At 41.3% G+C, this 24,944-nt stretch overlaps 3 protein-coding genes, 1 long non-coding RNA gene and 1 pseudogene across 4 annotated transcripts; 4 read left to right on the top strand and 1 right to left on the bottom strand.

Moving 5' to 3' along the window:
* Positions 1-8,624: 8,624 nt before the first annotated feature.
* LOC106413285 lies at positions 8,625-9,347 on the top strand. Its single transcript, XM_013854087.2, has 2 exons — positions 8,625-9,071; positions 9,123-9,347. Exons 1-2 carry the CDS (start codon positions 8,625-8,627, stop codon positions 9,345-9,347), a joined length of 672 nt encoding a protein of 223 aa, XP_013709541.2.
* Positions 9,348-11,085: 1,738 nt separating this feature from the next.
* On the top strand, positions 11,086-17,426 carry LOC106378329 (annotated as a pseudogene).
* A 671-nt stretch (positions 17,427-18,097) lies between these two features.
* Positions 18,098-23,658, top strand: LOC125586411 (DNA mismatch repair protein PMS1-like). Its single transcript, XM_048756518.1, has 12 exons — positions 18,098-18,432; positions 18,498-18,821; positions 19,211-20,362; positions 20,445-20,722; positions 20,801-20,927; positions 21,082-21,150; positions 21,313-21,386; positions 21,539-21,604; positions 21,699-21,802; positions 21,878-22,059; positions 22,272-23,020; positions 23,471-23,658. Exons 1-11 carry the CDS (start codon positions 18,208-18,210, stop codon positions 22,416-22,418), a joined length of 2,748 nt encoding a protein of 915 aa, XP_048612475.1. The 5' UTR covers positions 18,098-18,207; the 3' UTR covers positions 22,419-23,020; positions 23,471-23,658.
* Positions 22,883-24,806, top strand: LOC125586419 (co-chaperone protein p23-1-like). The gene is made up of 6 exons (XM_048756527.1): positions 22,883-23,020; positions 23,471-23,657; positions 23,738-23,894; positions 23,971-24,017; positions 24,107-24,311; positions 24,503-24,806. The coding sequence occupies exons 1-6, from the start codon at positions 23,016-23,018 to the stop codon at positions 24,574-24,576; spliced, it is 675 nt and encodes a 224-aa protein (XP_048612484.1). The 5' UTR covers positions 22,883-23,015; the 3' UTR covers positions 24,577-24,806.
* On the bottom strand, positions 23,114-23,543 carry LOC125586423. The gene is made up of 2 exons (XR_007322954.1): positions 23,406-23,543; positions 23,114-23,196 (listed from the first exon to the last, which is right to left on the bottom strand). It is a non-coding gene; the product is annotated as an uncharacterized LOC125586423 (long non-coding RNA).
* Positions 24,807-24,944: the final 138 nt, after the last annotated feature.

The raw sequence follows: 24,944 nt of genomic DNA, 5'->3' as shown, positions 1-24,944 counted from the left end.
AGAGGATGCACCAGAGCCTATGGAAGTTGATAAGGTTCCTATGGGGAGAACCTTGAGGAAGAGAAATTAAAAAGTTGCAAAGAATCTAAAGAGGTGAGCTAATGAGAAGGTGATGGAAAGTTTTCTTAAGAGAGTCCTTAGAATTCCACTGGAGAAACCATTCGAGGAGGCCTACTTTACCCACAAATTGTGGATGTTCTTCAAAGAGAACAAGGAGACTGAAGAGGACATTAGGAGAATGTTCCATCAGGTCAGAGAAAAGATGAAAAATAGGATCACACTGAAGAAGAAAAGTGATCCTAGGAAGTGTGCAATACCATATCTGGTTAAAGGTATTGAGTTCCCACATGCATTGTGTGACACATGGACATCAATCAACATCCTACCTAGAGTTATGATAGACCATCTAGGTCTAAAAGTGGAGCCTTCCAAGAAATCGTTCACTTTTGTGAATTGTTCTCAGAGGAACTCAAGAGGAATTGTCAGAGACCTTGAGGTGCAGAATGGTAATGCCCTCGTTCCAATTGATTTCCATGTCTTGAATATCAGGCTGAATTGGAACTCATCTTTATTGCTTGGAAGATCATTCTTGTCAACAATAGGAGCAGTATGCAACATGCAAACCAACTAGTTGTGCTAACACTCTTAGACCTGCACGCCTACTATGATCCAATCTCGGTTACAAAGCCACAGACGCCCTCCAGAAGAGTCGATGATTCAGGACTTATAGCAGCATGTCACTGTAGAGCTGAGTACGAGACAGAGTACTCCATGTTAATCGAAACTCACACCCCCACATCGATCGACAGTGCTAATCGTTCGATCAACAAACACATATAAGAATCGATCGACAGTAGTCTAGACGATGTGATAGATGATTTTCCAAGAGGTTATATTGAAGGTTGGGAGAATGACTACTACAATCCCACCTTTGTAGTAGCTACTACAGACAGAGATGATATGCCTACATAGGAGTATGATGAGAATTATGAGGAGGAACGAGCTACACAATATCGAGGTATTTGTGTTGAGGAAGATAGACTTCTCCAGCATTCCTATGGGATAAAGAATGCGACGTCGATCGACAGAAGAATCATAACATCGATCGACACTCATCATCACCAGACAAACCACAGACGAGCATCGACCGACATTGCCTACTACACATCGATCGACAGTGGAGTCGACCATACAAAAGAAGGAGACCATTCAATTGGCAGTTGGGCAGATGATCACTATCACGAGAGCTATGCAGTAGAAACTGAAACACATGAGCCAGGAGCAGACGAGTTACATGAAGGGTTCACCACTAAAGAACAGCTCAACCACCAGGAACACTCAGATATAAATTTATTCTTTGCGGAAGCTTGTGGAAGAGGCACTTGTTTCTCTCGCCCTTTCACCAGAGCTAAACGCCCATCGATCGACAACAAAGCTTAAACATCGATCGACAATCGTCCAAAGACAACATCCACTGTAAGTGAAAAACCTAAACAGAATAATAACCATCTAATATCGGATGAATTTGGTATTTTCATGGATTCAGAAGGCCATGCAAGAAAAATGGATAGACATGCACTGCAAGTATCCAAAGAGGACATTGCAGACATTCTTCAGATGGCTAATGTAGCAGAAAATATCTTCGTGCAACAATGCAACACTCCAGAGCACCAGAGGAGAGTTACAAATGAATCCTACAACAGAGCTTGTGGAGTAGATGATCGTTTCAAGTCAAAGTATTGACAGCATACTCGATCGTCGATCGACAGACGCCCAGAGTTTGGGAAAAGAGCCTATGATCGTGATGGAGTAAGGAGATTCCACTGGGAATAGAAAAATGAGTATGGAGTCTACATAGATGAGCATGGACATGCACGAGTTGTAGATGGACACATCATCCATGTGTCCAAGGATGATATTAGAAATCATATGGAAATAGCCTTAATGGATGAGCACATCTACATATGTCTTCCAGAACATGAAAGATCATTCACACAGACCAAGCTGGTATTAGAAATCTACACCAAAGATGAGATCAGTGAAATGCTTTGTGGAAACTGTGGAGCTCAGGAAAAGAATGAAGATGACTTTCAGATGAAGCTTGATGGTGTCTACTACTTATTGAATGACATCATTAGTTGGTTGACTGCATGATTGGAAGAGATGAGGTAAGACATAGCCAGAATGCAGACAGAGCATGCGGCTGAAGCAAATACACTACAGTCGATCGATATAAACTTCTCAACATCGATCGACGATAACCCATGACCATCAATCCCAACGAAGTCTATACAAGATTTTTACACAAGAGCAGAACTTGATCAGATAGTACAAGCGATCTATGGAACTCTGGGAGCATCAAAAGAAAGATTCGACATGAGATGTGATGACATATATTTCCCATGGAACAACACCATCAGTTCTTTGACTTCTCAGATAGAAGCAATGCATAGGGAGATAGCTAAGATTCAGAGATACATCGCGAGTCGTTCAGAGGCATCAACATCGATCAACAGATGGATCAACATATCGACCGACAGTCATAACGAAATGTCGATCGATGAAGCCACACCAACAGACCGAGGACAGCTAGTAACAAAGGTGACATCAGACATGTCAGATGTTAATAACCATGGAAAGGAGATCTCAGATGACACATACGCGTCACTTGTGAGACATCAGTTCGACCTTGAATGTCTTGGAGACATATTGCAGAAGATAGAGAATGCAACTGCAACAATGAATGACAAATGGCGCAGAGGAGACAAGGCAATGTGAGACTTCACTGGTACATGGTTCAACAAGAGCATAGAAGAGATTGAGATTTGCTTCCCAGCAAGTACCAGCTTTTCACATTACTAGCCAAATCACCTCCAAAGTCAAGCTAAATGACTATAACAGACCGTTGAGTGGGGTGCAATCCAATATTAGGTAATTTATAATTGGGTTTTATTTGTTTAGTACTTATGTTAGTTTTCAATTTTTGCAGGTCATAAAAAAAAAGATTCGAGTAGAAGATTGCCAAGAATATCGACCGACGAAACACTGCCGGCATCAATCGATAGAACATCACGTGTTGCAACCGATGACAACATCTTGACATTGATCGACATCTATTCCGGTCTGGTATATCGTTCTAATTTGTTACATTGAGTCCTTTTTATTTAGTTATCACCATAACTCCGACTGAATTTACACTGGGACAGTTAAGTTTAAGTCTGGGGAGAGGTTTACTGATATTAGTTTATTTCATGAACCTTATTTAAAATGTTTTCAAATAAGTTTTTATTGAGTCAAGAAGAGGACAATGAACTTATTGATTTTGCTTGTTATCTAACCACACAATTCTAGACTTACTAGTTGCAGATAGCACTAAGATACTAAAGTGGATCAACATGTCAAATATGTCACACTTGCTGAGAATGTTTGATGGAACCAAAGCTGATCTCCAGCCTAACTGAACTCAACTTTGCTTGTCTTGGGGCTTGGCATACATGAGATCAGATTCTTCAAACAAGTCTGAAAAGTAAAGCCTTGTGTAGATTTATCATCCTTTCTCTATTTTAAAATTTAGTATTAATATATACATATATATATATATATATATATATTTACAGATAATAATTTAGGAAAATAATCCGAACATGACTTAGTGGCTACAACCATTAAGGTTTGATTCATAAGAATTCTATAGGTAAAGGATTAGAACATGACTTGGTGGCTACAACCATTAAAAGATTGATTCGCAAATAAGCCTAGGATATATGTCAAAAAGAAGTGAAACATGATTTGGTGGCTAAAACCATTAAAGTTTGATTCATGGAAGCATGTCCAATATTGGTCAATGTTTTTGCAATAAAGCACATTTTGATTGAGAGAGAAATTAGTAGAGAGAGAGGAAAGAAACTCTTATTTACCTGCAGGTCCAAATACTTGTTTGAGCGTCCTTGCATCATGTGATCGATACTCCCAAGGTAAAGCCTACACTTTTATTTATGCAAGAAATGAGGTTGGTAGAGGGGATTGTCAGACAGGATTTGCTAACTTGTTGACTAGGTGAATTTGGTTGCTAGACTAGGATATGGTATATTATGCTTCTGAGACTAAGGTTTCCTAAGGTGATGATTATGAGTTTTAAATATGTGATTCCCTGCTGTTTTCAAACCTCTTTCAGAGAGACTACATGTATGTTTTGCTTGAGGACAAGCAAAATGGTAAGTCTGGAGGAGTTGATAGACCATGGATTTTACCCATTTTTACTCATGGTTTATAATGTTTTAATAACTAAGTACTATATTCTAGAGTCTATTTACTATATTTATAGGTTCAGGAGTGTGTTGGAAGAAAATGATGATTATGGAGAATTTTGGAGATAATTAGAGAAATCATCTGAGCTGACCGTCGAGCAAGACTAGAGGTCGACATTTAGAAGAAATAATCGATCGATGTTCACATCGTAACATCGATCAACACTGAAGCGCGTATAATCCCGTTTTGGTCCAAGCCGGCTTAGAACCCAAGACTTCACCAATTTACAAGATTATCCCTGACGAGTTTTAACCTAATATTTATAGCTTGCCAATATGTTAGAGGCAAAAATGTGCTTTCTTGTTTTCTTATTTTCACAGCAAAAGTTTTCTAGGATTTTAGTAGAGTTGGAGAGAAGATCTAAGGAGATTTGTGATTGGAACTCGATTATTATCTATCTATCTATCTATGCAGTTTTCTTACATTATCATTACTGCTATGAATTGCTTAGCTATGTTTAAGTAGTTCTATTGTTAGGTTTAGGGTTTAAATAGGTTATGAGGGATTAACCCCAACTATAGATTGCTAGTTGTGATATTCATCATTATGATTGTCATTAATGCATGTTTCTAGTTTAGCTAGCTAAAAATTGACCTAGGAGTTGTAGACTCAAGCCATCATTTGCATCTCACCTGAATCTGTCAATATTGAGTTAGGATGCTTTAGTAAGGCAAAAGCTGATCTAGGAAGTCCAGTGAGCATTATTCAACTCGTGCGTAAAGCTTGACTAACGCTCATCGATCGATATTCCCTATAGAATAATCGATCAACGGTGAGACAAGCGTATCGATCGATATTCCTCTAGAATCATCGATCGACACTTCATCTGGTCAATAGACAAACCTAGAAAGCGAACGCCGATCAGTTTGTTATTAAGAGTTTGAGCTCTATAATATCATGCATACAACTATTAAGCGTCTATAGAATTGTAATCCTGATTACCTCAATAGAAACTCTAAGTCTAGCTATTTCATGTAAGTACCAAAAATCCAATCAAATCAACCAAGCAACTATCTTGCTCACATCCTGCTTATTTACAGTAAACATAATCAACATAGCTTAATTACCCTTATTAGATTTATTAGGTTCTCTAGCTCCTTGTGGATTTGATCCCTAAGTACTACAGTAGAACCTCTTATTTGAGAGAGTAATTCACTGTTTAGGATAATTCGAGTGAGATCACCGAGAACTTTTCAGTTAACGGTTGAGTGGCCACGGGCCTGGTGAAAGTCGCAGAAGACATTCTCATCGTAATTTGGATTTTGGGTCCATGTGTTACCCGTCGTTCAGCCTTGCTCCGATCCGGAGTTGATGGCGTAGTTATGTGCTCCATGGGTCCCTTCTTCCCCGCAATGGACGTTTTTGTTGTTTCTAGGGTTTTTCATTTTCGACTTTTGATCCAACCCAAGATCCTTTGACGGCGTCTTGGTCTTCTTTTGCGACAAGACCTTCGTCTCCTCCTCGATGATTATGTAGTCTGTGGCTTTGTGGAGCGCATCCTGGATCGTATGCGGCTTCTCCAACGTTATCCACTTCCCGACCTTTGACTTTTACCAGAGCGTCTTTCGGAGCACGCCTATGGCCACTTTGTCGCTTATTCCGCTGACTCTAGCCATAACGGTCTTGAAACATTTTATGAAGTCGCAGAAAGACTCGTCCTCTCCCTGGGATAGGCTCCAGAGGTCGATGTCGGAGGTTTATCGATTTATGAACATATAATATTGCTTGATAAACTCCGAGGCGAGTTGGCGGAAACTTTTGATGGAATTTTGCCTAAGGCGGGAGAACCACTCGAGTGTTGCTCCTCGGAGGTTCTCGACGAAGAGGCGGCATTCGCCAGCATCTCTTTCGCTTTCTCTAAACTTGGCTCTCCCCATCTCGATTTGGAAAGCCTGCAAGTGTGCCATAGGATCGGTTGTACCGTCGTAAGGTGTCACTTTGACCTTTTCGGGATCTGAAACCCTAGTTTTGGTGATGTGAGTAGTGAATGGAGTTTTTCAAGCCTCCTCGAGCAGTAGATTGATTTCAGGTGCGGTGTTAGTAGCGTAATGGATCTGAGATTTCACCTCTCTAACTTCTGCTACCGTTTTCATGAGATGATCTCGGAGATCGCGAATCTCAGAGTTTTTGCTAGCAGATTTCTGACCTTGTCGGCGTTTGCCGCGAGTGTTTCGAGTTTGTTCCTCGGCCAGTTCTTTATGTTTGTCCTAGAAGACGGCTTCTTCTTCTTTGGTTATAAGGTTGTCGAACTGGGAATCGTTCTGAGCCGCACGAATCCTTGTGCAATGTGGATGCACGTCTGCGTCTTCATCCATAGGCTCGGACTGACTGCTAGAATCCACATCAACGCGTTTGATTTCTCTTTCTTCTTTATCTTTCTCGATAGGGGGAAGATCTCCCGGTTTTTTCGTGTTGGCACGGGAGTGATTTCGTTTTTGTCGAGACGGTGTTGGGGAATAATACTCAGGTACTGAATTCCTCGAGACCCTAGGCAGGACACCGGCCTCTGGGTCCCCGCTAGGAAGTACTCCGGGTCCGGTCCGAGGGACCACCCCCTTCCTCCGAGAAAAAGGAAAACTTCTGATAGAGTAAACCTTCCATATTTCTGAATATGGAAGAGTTTAACATACTCAAACCGACGAAGTCCGACCTCAAGACAACTATATAAGGAGGGTTTAAACCCTAAAGCAACACATCAACACTTCCATGCTTAGAGATTAGAGTTAGACGGCTATAACTAGGGTTTATACACCAATCATTGTAGTTCCGGCTTCTTTACTCAATAATACATCTATTCAAGTCTATTTCACTCAAATTCATACGAAATCAATACTAAATATCAGCCTTATCAATCGTTATGTAGTACTCACAAAGATCCTACACAAAAATCTCAAAATAGTTTGGCGCTAGAATGAGGGGAGTAACCTAAACTATGTGATAATGGCGGTGGATGAGCAGAACGAGCTACCTGAAGCTACTCCAAGAGAAGCAGAGCTCCAAAGGCAATTCGATGGTATACAAAGACAAGTAACCGAGCTAAACAGAGCTCGAATAGAAGTTGCAGAGAACCCCAAGCTCTCCTCAGAAGTCCAGAACTTGAAGGAGAAGCTCGATGAGCACTCCAAGCAATTGGAACAGAGCGCCGAGAAGCTCATCCAGCTTGAATCGGAGAATCTAACCCTCCAAGACGAGAACCAAGCCCTCAATACGGCAAGTAACAAAAAGCGTCGATTTCGGACTCAGATCTGACCCATGCCAACTCTGGAGACACCTAACTCCAGGACATTCACAACTCTCCCGCCTACGACATCGCAAGGAGATGCATCAACGCGTGAAAATACTAATGGTGCCCAGACCTACAACATAGAAGACAATGAATCTGAACTGGAACCTGACAAGGAAGCACTAGAGGGAGCGACAAAGACGAAATCTCCCATGGTTGCTTACCTGGAGCAGATGTTCTCCAAGAGGTTCGACGCCATGCAGTCCATGGTTGAAAGGCTCCCAGGGGTAGCTCCCCCCATCCGGAAGAGTAACCCTGATTCCTACGCTGATACTTCTTTCACGGATGAGATCACCCTGATCGAGATGCCCAGGAAGTTCTTCTTTCCCAACATAAAGGCGTATGACGGCACCAGCGATCCGGACGATCATGTCGTCCAATACAGACAAAGGATGCTCTCCGTAGCATTCTAAAAGGAATCGCGTGAAGTTACCATGTGCAAAGGATTCGGCTCAACTCTGACTGGACCCGCCTTGCAGTGGTACATCAACCTACCATCAAGGTCCATAGCCTCCTTCGCTATCCTCAGCGAAAAATTTCATGGAACAATTTCGCTAGCAGCAGAGACTTAGAGAAAACCTCTGATGGTCTATACGAAATCTTCCAGCATCGGACGGAACCCCTGCGAAGCTACATAGCCCATTTAAATCAAAAGAAGGTGGCCATTCCCGAATGCAGCATCCCCACTGCCATCTATGCCTTCAAGAGAGGCTTACTCCCTGACGGGAACCTCTATAAGGAGCTGACCAAGTACCAGTGCAAGACCATGGAAGACGTCATGTCCCGAGCCTGGGCTAAAGTAAGACCCCAAGGCGGTCAGACCGGAACGAACCGAGCAATACGAGAAACCCTCTCCATGACCAGCCAGGGATTCCGGGAACAAAAACCGGGCAGATATCAGAACCGGCCGATCGAGAAGGCAGAACGGATGGCAGTGTCCACGGGGTCAGACATCTCTCACCTCTACATCTAATGGCCGGAGCTGATCAACATTCTGAGGAAGATGTGACAACATGTTAAGTGGCCTCAGAAGATGAAAGCACCCAATTCTTTCTGGAACCCTGGTCTCTGGTGCAAATTCTACCGAGACCACGGTCACAAAACGGAGGACTGTGTCGTACTAAGGATCATGGTCAACGAATTGCTCAAGAAAGGGCACCTCAGGGAGTTCCTTTTCGAAAAGGCCAAGAGCCATCTTAGCAAGGAGACAATCGGAAATCTCATTGAAGTTGCTCTTGTCTCGCCACCTCGACAGGACCGAGTGATCCATGTCATATCAGGTAGTTCGAAGATCAGCAGTGTAAACCACGCAGCCGCGAAGAAAAGCACCTGGAACGCCAAGCATGGCCTAGAGGAAGCCAAGCCGAAACGCCCGCTCCTGGATACAGACGAGATAAGCTTCACGGCCAAGGAGCATGAAAGGGTTCTCACCCCACATCATGACGCCCTGGTCATATCGCTAATTGTAGCGAATTGCCTGGTAAAAAGGATACTGGTAGATAATGGAAGCTCCGGCAACATCATCTTCTAGGCCGCATACAAGGATCTAGGACTGGAGAAAAACGCTCTTACTCGGAGGATAACTCCACTCATAGGATTCATCGGGGAAGTCAAGCAGACTACCGGAGAGGTGACCCTCACGGTATACTCTAAAGGGATCAACATGTCAACCAAGGTTCTTGTCGTTGACTGCGATTCATCCTACAACATGATACTGGGACGGCTCTGGATTCACGACATGGAAGCTGTCCCTTGAACTCTTCACCAGATAGTGAAATTACCTACACCCTGGGACATAAGAGCAATCCGAGGGGATAAGGAGTATTCCCGCTCCTGCTACCAGACTACTTTGAAGGGAAAGACCAAAGTCTTATAGCAATTACAGAGCAAACCCTCTCCTCATCACACCGAGGAACCGGATGTCGAAGAAATGGACGACGTGCCATTGGTCGAAGGGGACCAAACCTGACATCTCAAGGTCGGCTCCAAGCTAACCGAAGGGATAAGGAAGAGGTTAATAGATTTCCTCAGATCTAGCTTCGACTGAGGACCAGGAGAAGACGTCCTTCATGACATCCAGAGGGATCTATTGCTTCAAAGTCATGCCCTTTGGTCTAAAGAATGCGGGATCGGCCTACCAATGGCTGGTGAACATGATGTTTGCGAACAAGATAGGGCGAACCATGGAGGCTACATCGATGACATGCTGGTCAAATCCCTCGAGGTTGAAGACCACATATCTCACCTGCAGCAAGCCTTCTCCACTCTCCGAAAGTACAACATGAAGCTAAGTGCTCATCCGGGGTCAGTTCCAGCAAGTTCCTCGGGTACATTGTAACCCACCGGGGCATTAAAGCCAACCCAGAGCAAATCAGGACCATTCATTTGATCCCTTCCCCGAAGAACGACAACGAGGTCCAAAAGCTAACGGGAAGGATGGCAGCCCTGAGCAGGTTCATCTCCAGGCTCTCCGAAAAATATTACGCCATCTTTTGGACCCTTAAAAACCCAAAGAATTTTCAATGTACGAATGATTGCGAGTCCGCTCTCCATGAACTAAATGCATATCTCACCACTCCTCCTCTCCTATCCAAGCCACAGCTCGGCGAGTTCCTGCTGCTATACCTAGCAGTTTCGGAGCACGCCGTAAGCGCCGTCCTAGTGCGCGAAGAAGAAAGCAAGCAACTACCAATCTACTACGTAAGTAAGGCTTTCCTAGATACTGAAACCCGCTACAGCCATCTAGAGAAGCTGACCTTAGCCCTGATAGTCACCGCCCGCAAGCTGCGGCCCTACTTTTAGACTCACCCAATCGTGGTCGTCACCTCCTTTTCCATAAAATTGGTCCTCCACAAGCTTGAAATCTCGGGATGCCTAGTGAAATGGGCTGTGGAACTAGAAGAATACTATGTAATTTTTCGACCAACCACAACTATAAAGTCACAGATCCTGGCAGAATTTGTGGTCGAATTCTCCCCTACTTTGCTCCTAGCTCTGGAGCAAGAAGTACGCCTCCAAAGCGAAAGAAAGGAAGAGGGAGAATGGATCATGCATGTCGACAGGAAAAACGGCCTCAAAGACTGTGAGGTGCAACTTCAGAGTAACCAACAACGAAAACGAGTATGAGGCCTTAATCGCAGGGCTAACACTCGCCCATCAAATGAAGACATAAAATATCCAAGTCTTCGGTGACTTCCAGCTGATAATCAACCAAACAAAATACAAATATAGTACTAACAAAAATTACATTTACTTCTAACCATATTTGTAAAGTTGAGGATAAGCCAGTTTTTTTTTTATAATTTTCTGATCAACTATCTTACGATAAATGAGTATGGATAGTACATAAAATTTATTCGTGTGTTACGATAGTCCGAGGCGTAGTGCGGGTTTTTAACTTGGATAAAAGTGGGTCAAGTTATTTTGTATAGTTGACCCGAAATGCAATTAAACGCACACAGTAAAGTTGCACTTGCAGGTTTGTTTATAAATTGGGATTAGGGAGTAATCATTTACATGAAAATCTTTCACTCGATTTCGCCTCTCTATCCTTGTCCAATCTCTCTGGGATCAAGGTTGAGAACAATCGTGAGATATGGTTGAGACGAGACGTAGCTCTTCCGCTCCCAAGCGTTTCTGCTCTTCTTCTTCACCCCCTGAACCGTCTTCTTCATCTCCACGCCCTTCCAAGCGATCTAAGGTCAAGATCGATGCGGCTCTGGAACCTGTACGTAGTTCTTGTCCGAATCAAGGACCGGTTTCGGATCCTGGAGAGCCGGAGCTTGGTTCCTCTGATCCGCATGCGGAGAAGACTGTTGCCACTGATGTGCGGGTGATGGAGAATTCTCCTGAAGTCTTGGCGACACCTACACTCGCAGGTTTCACGCCTTGTCTCTTTCTCTTTAAGAAAGACTTTCATTTCATTTCATTTCTAATGTGTTTGTGCATTTAGGTGAAGTGGTGGCTGAGGGTGAGAGGTCGAAGGCGGGGAAGAAGCGGGCTAACGCTCCATGGGCTAAGCTACTTTCTCAGTATCCTCAGGTGGGTCAAGTTGCATCGTTATCTGTTTGCATGTCCGGTTCTTTCTTTTTTATTATTCCGACAGTAGTATCTTGTTCTTGTTCTTAGCAACCAGGACTCTGTTTTTCTATAGTTTATTACATTTCACTTTATCTTTTAACTGTCCTGACTCCTGAAGTGTTTCTCTGCAATTTCAGAACCCTCACCGTATCATGAGGGGCCCTGTCTTCACTGTTGGACGCCTGGGTTGTAATTTATCTATCAAAGACCATTCCATGCCCAGCACCCTGTGTGAACTGAAGCAGGCTAAGGTAAAGGACATCATCTTCTTGGCATTTTTTTGGCTCAAAGGACAAAGGACGTTTGCTTACTACATTATTCTTGTGCAGCACGGAGCTCCATCCGTTGCCTCCCTAGAGATAACAGGGAATGGATTTCTCGTTCAGGTGAATGGCAAGTGTTACCAGAAAAGTTCTTGTGTTCATCTCCGTGGTGGTGACGAGGTGATCTTCAGCGTTTCTGGGAGACATGCTTACGTATCCTTTTTGGAAATTAATCGATCCCCTTATGTTATATATATTATAATGTTCTGGCCATTTGTTTTCAGTTGCTTTCTACGAACTTTCCTTAACTGTTGTGTAGATATTTCAACCTCTCAAAGATGAAAATCTAGCTGCTCCTGACAAAGCTTCTTCAGTGAATTTATGTGAAGCTCGAGGTGCCCCTCATCTTGAGACAAGAGCAGGAGACTCCTCAGCGGGTGATGGGGCCTCTATATTGGCATCTCTTTCAAAGTACCGTAACTTACGTCTTCTACCACCAATTGCTAAATCTGCCAAAAGGCAGCAAAATCCGGAGGTTCCTGTGATACCTTCCATCTGCAATGATTGCATTTCAGATACTGACATGAACGATGCTGATAGTGACAATGATGATGCTGCTATTGCTTCTGTGGAGAAAGCTGCTGCTTCAACCTCTGACACTGCCAGTGAGGATCTTAATGCCGATGGCAGTGGATTGGATCCTTTTCAAGAAGACGATGGTGGAAACACTCCTGCTTCTGGTTATGAAGTTAGATCGGTCTTGGATATAAGGGGCATCTCTAAGTTGCTGGATGAACGGAGGGAAGTGAGAGAATCCCTCAGAGACTCTGACCTCTCATCTACTATATCGACTAGACGCCAAGCGTTTAAGGATAGTCTGCGAGGAGGAGTACTCAAGGCTCAAGACATAGAGGTTTCTTTGGAGAAGTTCCCATATTTTCTGAGGTCTGGCTGCTATATATTATGTTAGATTTCTACCTTACATCTGGATTTGATGGTTTGATAATTAATTGCTAATCGAAATTTTGAATTCTCACAGTGCTACAACGAAGGATGTTTTGATAGCATCAATGTATGTCCATATGAAAGGTGGAAGCAAGTTCGCAAAGTATGCATAGACTTGCCTACAACGTGTCCCCGTATCTTGCTCTCTGGACCAGCAGGTAGGATGTTTCACTATAATTTTTCTGTGTCCATTTCTGTAGCCAAGTTTACCTTAGTATATATGAGGACTGATTATCCTACTTTCTAACCAAGTTTTACCATATGAAACATATTTAGGCTCTGATATATATCAGGAAATGTTGGCAAAGGCGCTTGCAAAAAATTTGGGGGCCAAAGTGATGATCGTTGACTCACTATTGTTACCTGGGGTGATCTTCTTTCCCCCCCCTTAATTTATCTTTTCTGCTAGCATTTCAATGTTGTTCTATTTATTAAAACAATTTATTTTTATCTCGAGCAAGTGGGTATTAAGCTTAATGCTATAGCTGTCAGTGTCCAAACTCTTTTATAATTAGTAGGTTTGGTCGGTTGATTTTTTACTGTTTCAATGGCTTCAGGGATCACCAGCCAGGGAAGCTGAATCTTCTAAAGAAAGTCCTAGGCGTGAGAGGCTTTCTACGCTTGCAAAACGAGCTGTTCAGGATGCACAAGCATTGCAGCATAAGAAATCAACTTCAAGTGTTGACGCTGATATAACAGGTGGATCAACATTAAGTTCTCAGGCTTTGCCAAAGCAAGAAGTGTCAACAGCAACTTCGAAAAGTTACACCTTTAAAGCAGGTATGATAGTTTCAGTGATTTGATTGTTCACTTTCTTTGCTGTACTGAACAAGTACTTTTTATCATTTTTAGGTGACAGAGTAAAGTTTCTAGGTCCGCCATCTTCTGCGGTTTCTTCTCTTCAAGGCTCACCACTTAGGTATTGCTATTCTTCAAGTTTTTACATCTGCTGTATTCAAAATTCAGCTCTAACACTTGTCCTACTATTTGCTTATAGGGGACCGACCATTGGTTTCCATGGAAAAGTAGTCCTTGCATTTGAAGACAACTGTTCATCAAAAATTGGGATTAGATTCGATAGACCTGTGCCAGATGGCAATGATCTTGGTGGCCTCTGCGAAGAAGACCACGGTTTCTTTTGTGCTGGTAATTGGCGGTTTTTTTCTTAACTTTGGCTCAGTTAAAATATACTCCATTATTTTACTAATATCGTTCTGTTTGTGCAGCTAGCTCACTTCGGTTAGATGGTTCTTCTGGTGATGATGCTGACAGACTTGCCGTTAATGAAATCTTTGAGGTACAATTTACTCTATTATAAGTAACGGGAGAGTACTATTTAATTAGTCCTTTTAGGTATATGATTGTTTACTCGTACCATAGGTCGCACTTAGTGAGGGTGAAGGAGGGTCACTAATATTGTTCCTGAAAGATATTGAGAAATCGCTGGTGGGAAATAGTGACGTATATGCAACCTTGAAGAGCAAGCTCGAGAATTTACCGGAAAATATTGTTGTCATGGCCTCACAAACCCAGTTGGACAGCCGAAAAGAGAAAGTAGGAAACGTGTTTAATCTTATCTGTTTCTCTTGTGGTTCCTATAGGCCATTTAAACTGCCTTTATTTGTATAGTTGATTGGAGTTTTGATGGTTCTTTTTCAGTCCCATCCTGGAGGTTTCTTGTTTACTAAGTTTGGCGGCAACCAGACGGCGTTACTAGATCTTGCATTTCCGGTATGATGACCTAACTTATCTTTGATTAATTTCCACTTTTGAAATTGCAGTTCATTTTTTTGAGATGTTGAAAGTGATTTTTTCGTATCATCTGCAGGATGTTGGTAAACTGCACGAAAAGAGCAAGGAAGCATCTAAACCAGTGAAACAAATAACTCGCCTGTTCCCTAACAAAGTCGCCATCCAGTTACCTCAGGTCGAGACCTTCATTCATTTCTTCTTGTATGGGTACATTTGTTATTTCTTAATTTCACTTTCTTATGCTCGTAAGACATAATAGGATGAAGCTTTGCTCTTGGACTGGAAGGAGAAACTGGACCGTGATACAGAGCTTTTGAAGGTTCAGGCTAATATAACCAGCATCCTTGGAGTGAGCATCTTATCAAGTCCTTGAGCTATCTAAAACGTTCCTGTTTTCTCTTTTATTTGGCTTATGTCTTTGTTAATATATATATGCCTACAGATCCTCACCAAAAACCGCCTGGACTGCCCTGACCTTGAAACCTTGTGCATCAAAGATCAAAGTCTTCTTCCTGAAAGTGGGCTTCTTTCACTTGTGTTATTTTATTGTGTTCTTTCTGCTTTGATGTGCCGTTTGGGTGAATAACCAATTATTGTATATTTTCTAGGTGCTGAGAAAGTGGTTGGCTGGGCTTTTAGCCACCATCTTATGAACTGTTCCGAACCTACAATCAAAGACAACAAGCTTGTTATCTCAGCAGAAAGGTAAGCTTTCTTATATATTCTAAAATATTGTAAGCTAAAAATACAGCGTAAATTTGAAAATAACACTTTGGCGTATGTTGTAGCATTACATATGGCCTGCAGATGTTACATGGGGTTCAGAACGAAAACGAGAGTCTAAAGAAATCCCTCAAGGTAAATATATTCTTAACTTTATATCTTTCTTTCTTAGTTATTTGGTAAGTTTCGGATCTTAGAGTTGCTTTGCTATGCTGTTTCAGGATGTTGTTACTGAGAACGAATTTGAGAAAAAACTCCTATCAGATGTGATTCCCCCCAGCGATATAGGTGTTTCGTTTGATGATATTGGGGCTCTAGAGAATGTGAAAGACACATTGAAAGAGTTGGTGATGCTTCCTCTTCAAAGACCCGAATTATTTGGCAAAGGCCAGCTAACGAAGGTACCTTCCTTCGCTCACATGTTTGTTTCTCTCTCTTTACTGGACATCAAATATGTAGATTGCGTTTTATTGCAGCCTACAAAAGGTATTCTGTTGTTTGGACCTCCTGGTACGGGGAAGACGATGCTGGCAAAGGCAGTAGCAACTGAAGCTGGCGCAAACTTCATCAATATCTCAATGTCCAGCATTACTTCAAAGGTTTTCTTCCCACAACGATCTGAATATTTGTCTATGTTTTCTTTTTAAAAGATTGTATTTTGACCATCTAATATGAATGATTTATTTGCAGTGGTTTGGTGAGGGAGAGAAGTATGTCAAAGCTGTATTCTCGTTAGCGAGCAAGATCGCGCCAAGTGTCATTTTTGTTGATGAGGTATGTATGTGAACTATGATGAGATTAGAAAGCGTTCTCTGTTTTTCCTCTCCTTTGAATCGAATCTTTTATGCACTTTCTCGATCTGATGATTGCTGAACAAAATATTATATAGGTTGACAGCATGTTGGGAAGACGTGAGAATCCAGGGGAACATGAAGCTATGCGTAAGATGAAGAACGAATTCATGGTAAACTGGGACGGTTTAAGAACAAAGGATAGAGAACGAGTTCTGGTTCTCGCTGCTACCAACAGACCATTTGACCTGGACGAAGCAGTTATCAGACGGCTTCCACGGAGGTAAACTAACCAACCAATAATCATTAATTAGTCTATACATTCTGTCTCTTAATGAACAATATTCCTCATGATGTAACTATTGCTGAGTCTCTTCTGTGCAGATTGATGGTTAATCTTCCAGACGCGACGAACAGATCAAAGATCTTGAGCATTATTCTATCTAAAGAAGAAATGGCACCACACGTTGATTTAGAAGCGATTGCAAATATGACAGATGGGTACTCAGGAAGTGACTTAAAGGTCTCCACTTTGTTCATCTCTCCTTGCTCGCTCTGTAAAACGCTTACTTACATTCTCTCATTTGGTTGCAGAACCTTTGTATAACTGCGGCACATCTTCCAATTCGAGAAATACTGGAGAAAGAAAAGAAGGTTTGGGTTTCCAACTTAGTGCATTTACTTACAGAACTCTCATCTTTGTCTTATATGCTGAGTGTTGTCTTGGTTGCAGGAAAAAACTGTAGCTGAGGCTGAAAACCGTCCAAAGCCTCCATTGTATAGCTGCACAGACATTCGTCCACTGACGATGAATGATTTCAAGGCTGCCCATGAACAGGTAGTTTGTTAAAAACCTCTTCTTTTTTATTTTGAGGTGTTTATATAAAATATAAAAAAAATGTGTCTAAATGATGTCAAATACATGTATATATAGGTATGTGCGAGTGTGTCTACTGACTCATCAAACATGAACGAGCTTCAGCAATGGAACGAGCTGTATGGAGAAGGAGGATCAAGGAAGAAGACTTCCTTGAGCTACTTCATGTAGTAGAAGAGATATTTGTTCGTTTTTTAAATCTCATTTTGGTTATTTAAGATTTGTGTGTACAGAGAGAGAGAGAGAAGAGTGTGTGCGTGTGTTGTTCGGTTTATTGTCTAATTCAGTTTCCTTGTGTAAGAATGGGCTGAGGCTGACAAATTAAACAAAATTTAAAACGCAAATCGCGTCTATGCCGCAAAAAATCCCAAACGCTAAGACACTTAGGGCCTGACTGGTTCAACCGCAGCAGTTGCGGCTGCGGGCGTTTGCGGATGCGGGTGGTTGCAGTTTCTAGCGGTTTTAAGAGATTTGTATGACTGGTTCTGCGGTTAGAAATTGGTGCGTTTGCGGGATACTTATGACTGGTTAACTACCAAATACAACAATGGTTAAATAATAAATTAACAATATTTACATTTTATATAATTATAAAAATATCAAAAATCATAATATTATAATAAATATGTAAATTATATTTTTAAAGTTATAGTTTTAAATTTTAAAAATTATAGAATATATTTTTATTTAAAATTTTTATAATATTAATTAAAATATAATAGATATATTTTAGTATTTTTATAATTCCATTTTAAAAAATTTATTAAATATTTTTATTTTTGTATTGATATGGTTTTTAAAAAAAAAGAAAAAAAATTATCCTCCCGCAACCGTCCGCAACCGCAAACGCTAGCTGGAACTAGCTTTTGATTTTAAGAGGTTCGGAGCGGTTTGAAGCGATTTATAGCGGTTTGTATGATTGTTTCGAAACGCTGTCAACCGCTACCAACCGCAAAAGCTGCGTTTGCGGGTGGTAGCGGAGAAACCAATCAAGCTCTTAATTTGCCAAACGCTTCGATTTTGGCGGCAAAATACAGACCTACGGCTTTCACTCTCTCTCTCTCTCAGCTTAGGGTGTGTTGGTTTTGAAGAGGGTTTAATCGATTGTAATTTAGGGTTTTGAAAATGCAAGGAGATTCGTCTCCGTTGATAAGACCCATCAACAGAGCCGTCGTTCACCGAATCTGCTCCGGGCAAGTCATCTTGGACCTCTCCTCCGCCATCAAGGAGCTTGTGGAGAACAGTCTCGACGCCGGAGCCACCAGCATAGAAATCAACCTCCGTGACTACGGCGAAGACTACTTCCAAGTCATCGACAACGGCTGCGGCATTTCCCCATCCAATTTCAAGGTTACAATCGAATTGCTGAAATTGAACTCTATGTATACTCAGTTTCCTGATTCTTCCTGCCTCAGGTTCTCGCGCTTAAGCACCACACTTCGAAGTTGGAGGATTTCACAGATCTTCAGAGTTTGACTACGTTTGGTTTCAGAGGAGAAGCTCTTAGCTCTCTATGTGCCTTGGGGAATCTCACGGTGGAGACGAGAACAAATAAGGAGCAAGTTGCTACGCTCTTGACCTTTGATCGTTCCGGTTTGTTGGTTGCTGAGAAGAAGACTGCACGCCAAATTGGTACCACTGTCACTGTGAGGAAGTTGTTCTCTAATTTACCTGTTCGAAGCAAAGAGTTTAAACGCAATATACGCAAAGAGTATGGGAAGCTTGTTTCTTTATTGAATGTGAGTTTCATTACTTTGATATATGAGTTAACCACTTGTTGTTTGGCTTATTAGACCTGTTATAGTTTCTGCCGCTTGATCTTCTCTCTTTAATGTGGATGATTACTCAATTTTAATTGCATGATTCTTTTAAGCTCACAAATTTTGAGGATGCTGTGAAGTAGATTTTACTATGTAGCCTTTTGAAGCTCAGTTTCTTATCCTAGATTCATCTTTTCTTTTGCTGATTATTAGTTAGTTAGTTTTAATGTTTTTGAACTCTCGTGCTTATTTTAAAACTAACTAATGCTGATTACACATTAGATTCAGCTTTTCTTTTGCTGATTATGTATTTACTTCTGCTCTTCAGCGATGACCATTGACTTCTTCAATAATTTTGCTTTGTGCAGGCATATGCACTTATTGGGAAAGGAGTGCGGTTTGTCTGCTCTAACACGACTGAGAAAACCCCAAAGTCTGTTGTTCTGAGCACACAAGGGAAGGGTTCACTTAAAGATAATATCATAACAGTATTTGGCATGAGCACCTTTACAAGTCTACAGCCTGTAAGTATATGTATATCAGATGACTGTAGAGTCGAAGGGTTTCTTTCCAAGCCTGGACAAGGTACTGGACGCAACTTGGCGGATCGACAGTATTTCTTTATAAATGGTCGACCTGTAGATATGCCGAAAGTCAGCAAGTTGGTGAATGAGCTTTACAAAGGTACAAGTTCTCGGAAATACCCAGTTGCCATTCTTGATTTTCTTTTACCTGGTGGGGCATGTGATTTGAATGTCACGCCCGATAAAAGAAAGGTCTTCTTTTCCGACGAGACTTCTGTTATGGCTTCTCTGAAGGAAGGTCTGAACGAGATATATTCCTCTAGTAATGCGTCTTATACAGTTAATAGGCTCGAGGATAATTCCGTGCGACCAGATAAGGCTGGAGTTTCATCTCTTCAGGAGAAATCAAATCTCCTTTCAAAAGGGATCGTGCTGGATGTCAGTTCTAAAACCAGAGATGGGAAAGCTATTGAAAAGGAAATATCTTCCTCGAGGGAGGCTGAGCTGGATAATAGTTCAACACTGAAGGTTTTCAAATTTGACATTAAGACACGTGGGACTAAGCAAGGGAAAGGTTCTTTATCAGTCCATGATGAGTCCCTATCTGTAACTCACCTTAACAAGGCAGATAGCAAAGGTTTGCCTGACGTCAATGTGATTGAGAAAGTTACGGATGGAAGTAAAGACTTAAACAATCGCGCTAGCTTTGCACAGTCAACTCTGAATACTTTTGTTACTGTGGGAAAAAGAAAGCATGAAAGCATAAGCACCCTCCTCTCTGAAACACCTGTCCTAAGAAACCCCCCTCCTGGTTGTCGTGTGGAGAAAGGCAAATTTGAAGTCCGTGCTTTGTCTGCAAGATGTACAATGGAAGGTGATCAAGTTGGTGGTATGGCCGTCTCGAAGCAAGATGTGACGCCAAATGAGGTGGACTCTGAAATAGCAAATTTGACATCTCCTACAACCCATACTGACAATGTAGAAAGACACAAAAGAGTAAGTACGCTTTTGTAGTAAAATATATGTCTTAGTATGTTGCTGATTATTTATGCTACTCTTACCATTATTTCATCAACAGGAGCACGAGAAACCATTATGTTTTGAAGAACCAACATCAGAAAACACACGCACCGAGGGAGATACGGAAAGGATTTTGGAGAACGATCCACATTGCAGTCAGTCACTGCGACCTGTTGCCACAGTGCTGGGCTCCTCAGCTCATTCAGCCGGTCCAAAAATGTTTTCAACATTAAAATTTAGTTTCCAAAACCTAAGGAAGAGGAGGTTAGAAAGGCTGTCAAGATTACAGTCCACAGGTTATGTATCTAAAAGTTTGAACACGCCACGGCCTAAAAAGTAAGATTTATTTGCTTCTTCTTTTGTTTGCCTGACTGCAGTCAGGGGACTATGATGGTTTTAAATGGTAAGTTACAGGTGCTTTGCCGCTGCAACATTAGAGTTATCTCAACCGGATGATGAGGAGCGAAAAGCAAGAGCTTTAGCTGCAGCTACTTCCGAGCTGGAAAGGCTTTTCCGAAAAGAAGATTTCAGAAAAATGCAGGTTTCTATCTTATTTGTTGGAAATAAATTATTAAATGGTTGATGAGCTTTCGCCTAGTCAATATTTCAAAACGATTCTGTGTTTTTAATTTATTTCGTTCTGCTCTATCCTAGCTTCTGTGGAGAAAGATTTATCTGTTTGCGCTGTGTGATAGGTACTCGGACAATTCAATCTTGGTTTTATCATTGCAAAATTGGATCGAGATCTGTTCATTGTGGATCAGGTGAGTCTTCTTATATTCATGCTTTCAGTCCCTTTTCCTCCTTCGGTTTGTTTGTTTTGTTTTTTGGTTGAGCTATGGAAAATGGAAGCTTTCGTTTCAGAATTTGGTCCTATGTGCCTGGATGGACAAACGACTATTTATTGTTTTTTTTTTCATGGGCAGCATGCTGCCGATGAGAAATTCAACTTCGAACACTTAGCAAGATCAACTGTCATGAACCAGCAACCCTTACTCCAGTGAGTTGCTTTGTGATCTCAGTTTAGATGATTGATTCCATTTCAGTGCTTTCACCTTCACATGTTGCTGAGAGATAGTTGAATCAGTTGCTGTATCTCTGCCCCTACTATTCTTATCACTCATATCTATTCACTTTTTTCTCCATAACCAGGCCTTTGACTTTGGAGCTCTCTGCAGAAGAAGAAGTTACAATATTAATGCACATGGATGTAATCAGGTGAAAGATCACAGCGTTATTTACCTTGCAAAATGTTCTTATTTTCAACATGGGTTTAGAGATTTAATAATTCTCCAACTACACTACTTTCTAGGGAGAACGGGTTTCTTCTTGATGAGAATCCGAGTGCTCCTCCAGGACGACACTTCAGACTGAGAGCGGTTCCTTATAGCAAGAAAATCACTTTCGGGGTCGAAGGTACCTTCTTTTTGTCTTACTTCTGTTGTTGCATCACATGTTCTTCTTGTTTACATATTATATTGCATTGGGCAGATCTTAAAGACCTAATATCAACTCTTGGAGATAACCACGGAGAATGTTCGGTTATAAGTAGTTACAGAACCAGCAAAACAGATTCGGTTTGTCCATCAAGAGTCCGTGCAATGCTAGCATCAAGAGCATGCAGATCGTCTGTGATGATCGGAGATCCACTCAGAAAAAACGAAATGCAGAAGGTAAACCAACCCCCCCCCCCCTTTCTTCTTTAATAGCCTGATGATTGAATCAGTCTCTACACAGAAGTGGACCTTCACCATTCTTCTACATATGTTAGATGTCTCAAACTCATAGTTTTCAGAAACTGATTTTACTTTCCGGACATCTTATAAGAAATCTAATGCTGACCAAAAAAAAAAGAAATCCAATGCTTTTTTGGTCTTTTGTGCAGATAGTAGAACACTTGGCAGATCTGGAATCTCCTTGGAACTGTCCGCACGGACGACCAACGATGCGTCATCTTGTCGATTTGACAAGTTTGCTCACATTACCTGACGACGACAATGATGATGATGGTGCAGCCATTTCATTGTCATGAGTCTTGGCCAGTCATAACAAGTCAATTATTAACTATAGTTGGTCAATGTAAAATGTTATTGTAGTATATTAATTTCTTGGTCGGGGGTCAGAAGAGGTCAATTTACTTTCTACAGTTAGCTAGCTACGTATGACTTTGTAATTTTCAAAATCAAGTTATACAATACCATAAACTCCTCCATTCACTCATAAAAAAAAAGAAAGATGCTTCTGCAAATCAAATCAATTCAAATAAATTTGAATAATATTCGGTTTGATTTGAAGATAACCGGAAATTTTGATAAAGTAGGTCAGTGTGCTTCAGAATTTAGTCTGCTTAAACCCTAAATTGAAACCGTTCATCTTAACCGTTAAAACATTTGAAAAGCCTTAGCTTTTTAATATCTAACCGTTGATTCGTCGGGACGCACGTAATGTTATGTAGACTAGGTCGTACAGGATAATAACTTCCAGCACTATAACACAATCTAGGTGGGGCAACTAAAGAGAGAGTCCTCCTCTGCCGATCAAAAATCTAATCTTTGCGTCACCGTCTCAGTTCTTCTCTCGTTCTCTAGGGTTCTTCTTCTTCTTATTCTACAAGCTTCATCCACTAAACATGAGGTAAATAGCAATCCTTTTCAATGATTATTATCATCTCTTGGATCTCTGCCTCACTCTTCTATCTGATGAATCCTCTGCTGTTCTTTTTTTTTCCTCAAGTTTACATTTTTCTTCATAGGTTTGTCTTGTTTCTCTATAACATCGGTGGATTTAAAAGCTACGCTTTCATTGGGTTCCTGAGAAATAGAGAATAAAATTAGGGTTTTTTTTTAAATTAGGGTTTAGGGTTTATTGTGTTGGGTCCGGAAGCTCTCTTTTACATTAATTGTATATGAATATTTTTGGCTTCAGTTTCTTCTTGCTTAAGCCTGAATCTTAGATCTGTTGAATTTAGGGTTTAATGAAGTTTCAGTTTAGGGTATAGAATCAAATAACAGTCACTTACCTGTGTTGGTGTCTTTGATGTGTATATATGTTTGGTTGATTGGTTTTTCTAATGTATTATTACAGTCGTCATCCCGAAGTGAAGTGGGCAGAGACCACTGACAAGATTTTCCTCACCGTAGTGTTAGCTGATTCCAAGGAGACTAAAGTTAATCTCCTCCCAGAAGGAGTCTTTGACTTCTCTGCAAAAGCTGGTCCTGAAAACCACGCTTATGAGCTTAAACTCGAGCTTCACGATAAAGTCAACGTGGATGTGAGATTCGTACACTAACCTGATTTGTATAGTTTCGTTTGTTGCATGTAAGGCTCTAAAACCTTTTCTTCTTGTTTCAGGAAAGCAAAATCAACATTGGAGTGAGAAGCATATTCTGCATAATAGAGAAGGCAGAGCCGGAAAGGTGGAACAAGCTAATCCGTGGAGGGAAGGCGCCACACTATGTCAAGATTGATTGGGACAAGTGGGTAGATGAGGACGATGAAGGCAGTGCTGGTTAGCATTCTTCTTAATGATTCCATGTGTACGCTCTTTGCACTTTATGTAAACATCTGGAGGTGTTTTGGTTTAGGTGCTGGAGATATGGATATGGGAGGAATGGGTGGAATGGATTTCTCGGTTTGTCTCTAGCTTTTGATGTTCTTTTATCTTTATATATATATATAGCTTTGAGAAGTGACTTCATGGTTGATTCTTGCTTCTTGCAGAGCTTGGCTGGAATGGGCGGTATGCCCGGTATGGGCGGTATGCCCGGTATGGGTGGAATGGGCGGTATGCCCGGTATGGGTGGAATGGGTGGAATGCCCGGACTTGAAGGACTTGGTGGCATGGGTGGACTTGGTGGCATGGGTGGACTTGGCGGCATGGGAGGTATGGGAGGAATGGAAGAGTTTGAAGACAGTGATGATGAAGGTAAGGGTTTCCAAAGATCTTATTAGTTTATGTTTGGTAACATCTTCTTAATGAACTGAGGGTGAATGACTGTTATTCAAGTACCCTGTATAGCATTTGAGATGTGATATTAAATAGTCTTTCAAAACATTTTGTCAGAGTTTTATGCTTCTTTGTTGTGTCATTAATTGTAATGAAATGTGTTGTTGCAGAAGAAACCGCAAAACCAGGAGACAAGAAAGATGAAGCCGTTAAGGAGGAAGCGAAACCAGTAGATGTTAAGTGAAGAGAACACTGTTTCTTCCAGAGATGATTGCTTTCAAGTTTTTTAGCTAAAGGTTTACTATTAGCTTCTTAAGTTTATGATCAAACCCTCTGATTTACTTCCTCCTTTTAAAATGTTGTTACTCTTGTTTTGCTTTTATGGATTTGGTTACAGTTTTTAAGTATCTCTTCATTTTTGGCATTGCCAAATCCTCTGACATTGAGTTTACTATGAAGCTTTTTTCTATGTCACTTGCGGAGACCATCAAAACATAAGCGGACATATACAAAACATCCCGAAATATTCATCAGTTAGATCCGCAGCACGTTAAATATGGCCTACCATAAGTTATTCCGGCGAACAAGGAACAACTGCTTGTTCGTTTGCAT

This window comes from Brassica napus, chromosome A2, assembly GCF_020379485.1.
Source record: "Brassica napus cultivar Da-Ae chromosome A2, Da-Ae, whole genome shotgun sequence".
Taxonomy (NCBI): domain Eukaryota; kingdom Viridiplantae; phylum Streptophyta; class Magnoliopsida; order Brassicales; family Brassicaceae; genus Brassica; species Brassica napus.
Note: the sequence above shows the minus strand (reverse complement) of the source record. Positions and strands in the feature narration are given on the sequence as shown.

Bases quoted from the DNA above. Each gene is read 5' to 3' on its own strand.
- LOC106413285 (XM_013854087.2), top strand. From the start codon at position 8,625: ATGAAAGCACCCAATTCTTTCTGGAACCCTGGTCTCTGGTGCAAATTC. The intron at 9,072-9,122 runs GTAAAAAGGATA...ATCATCTTCTAG, and splicing joins TAATTGTAGCGAATTGCCTG to GCCGCATACAAGGATCTAGG.
- LOC125586411 (XM_048756518.1), top strand. From the start codon at position 18,208: ATGCAAGGAGATTCGTCTCCGTTGATAAGACCCATCAACAGAGCCGTC. The intron at 20,363-20,444 runs GTAAGTACGCTT...TTTCATCAACAG, and splicing joins ATGTAGAAAGACACAAAAGA to GAGCACGAGAAACCATTATG. The intron at 21,387-21,538 runs GTGAGTTGCTTT...CTCCATAACCAG, and splicing joins AACCAGCAACCCTTACTCCA to GCCTTTGACTTTGGAGCTCT.
- LOC125586419 (XM_048756527.1), top strand. The intron at 23,658-23,737 runs GTGAGATTCGTA...TTCTTGTTTCAG, and splicing joins ACGATAAAGTCAACGTGGAT to GAAAGCAAAATCAACATTGG. The intron at 24,018-24,106 runs GTTTGTCTCTAG...TGCTTCTTGCAG, and splicing joins TGGGTGGAATGGATTTCTCG to AGCTTGGCTGGAATGGGCGG.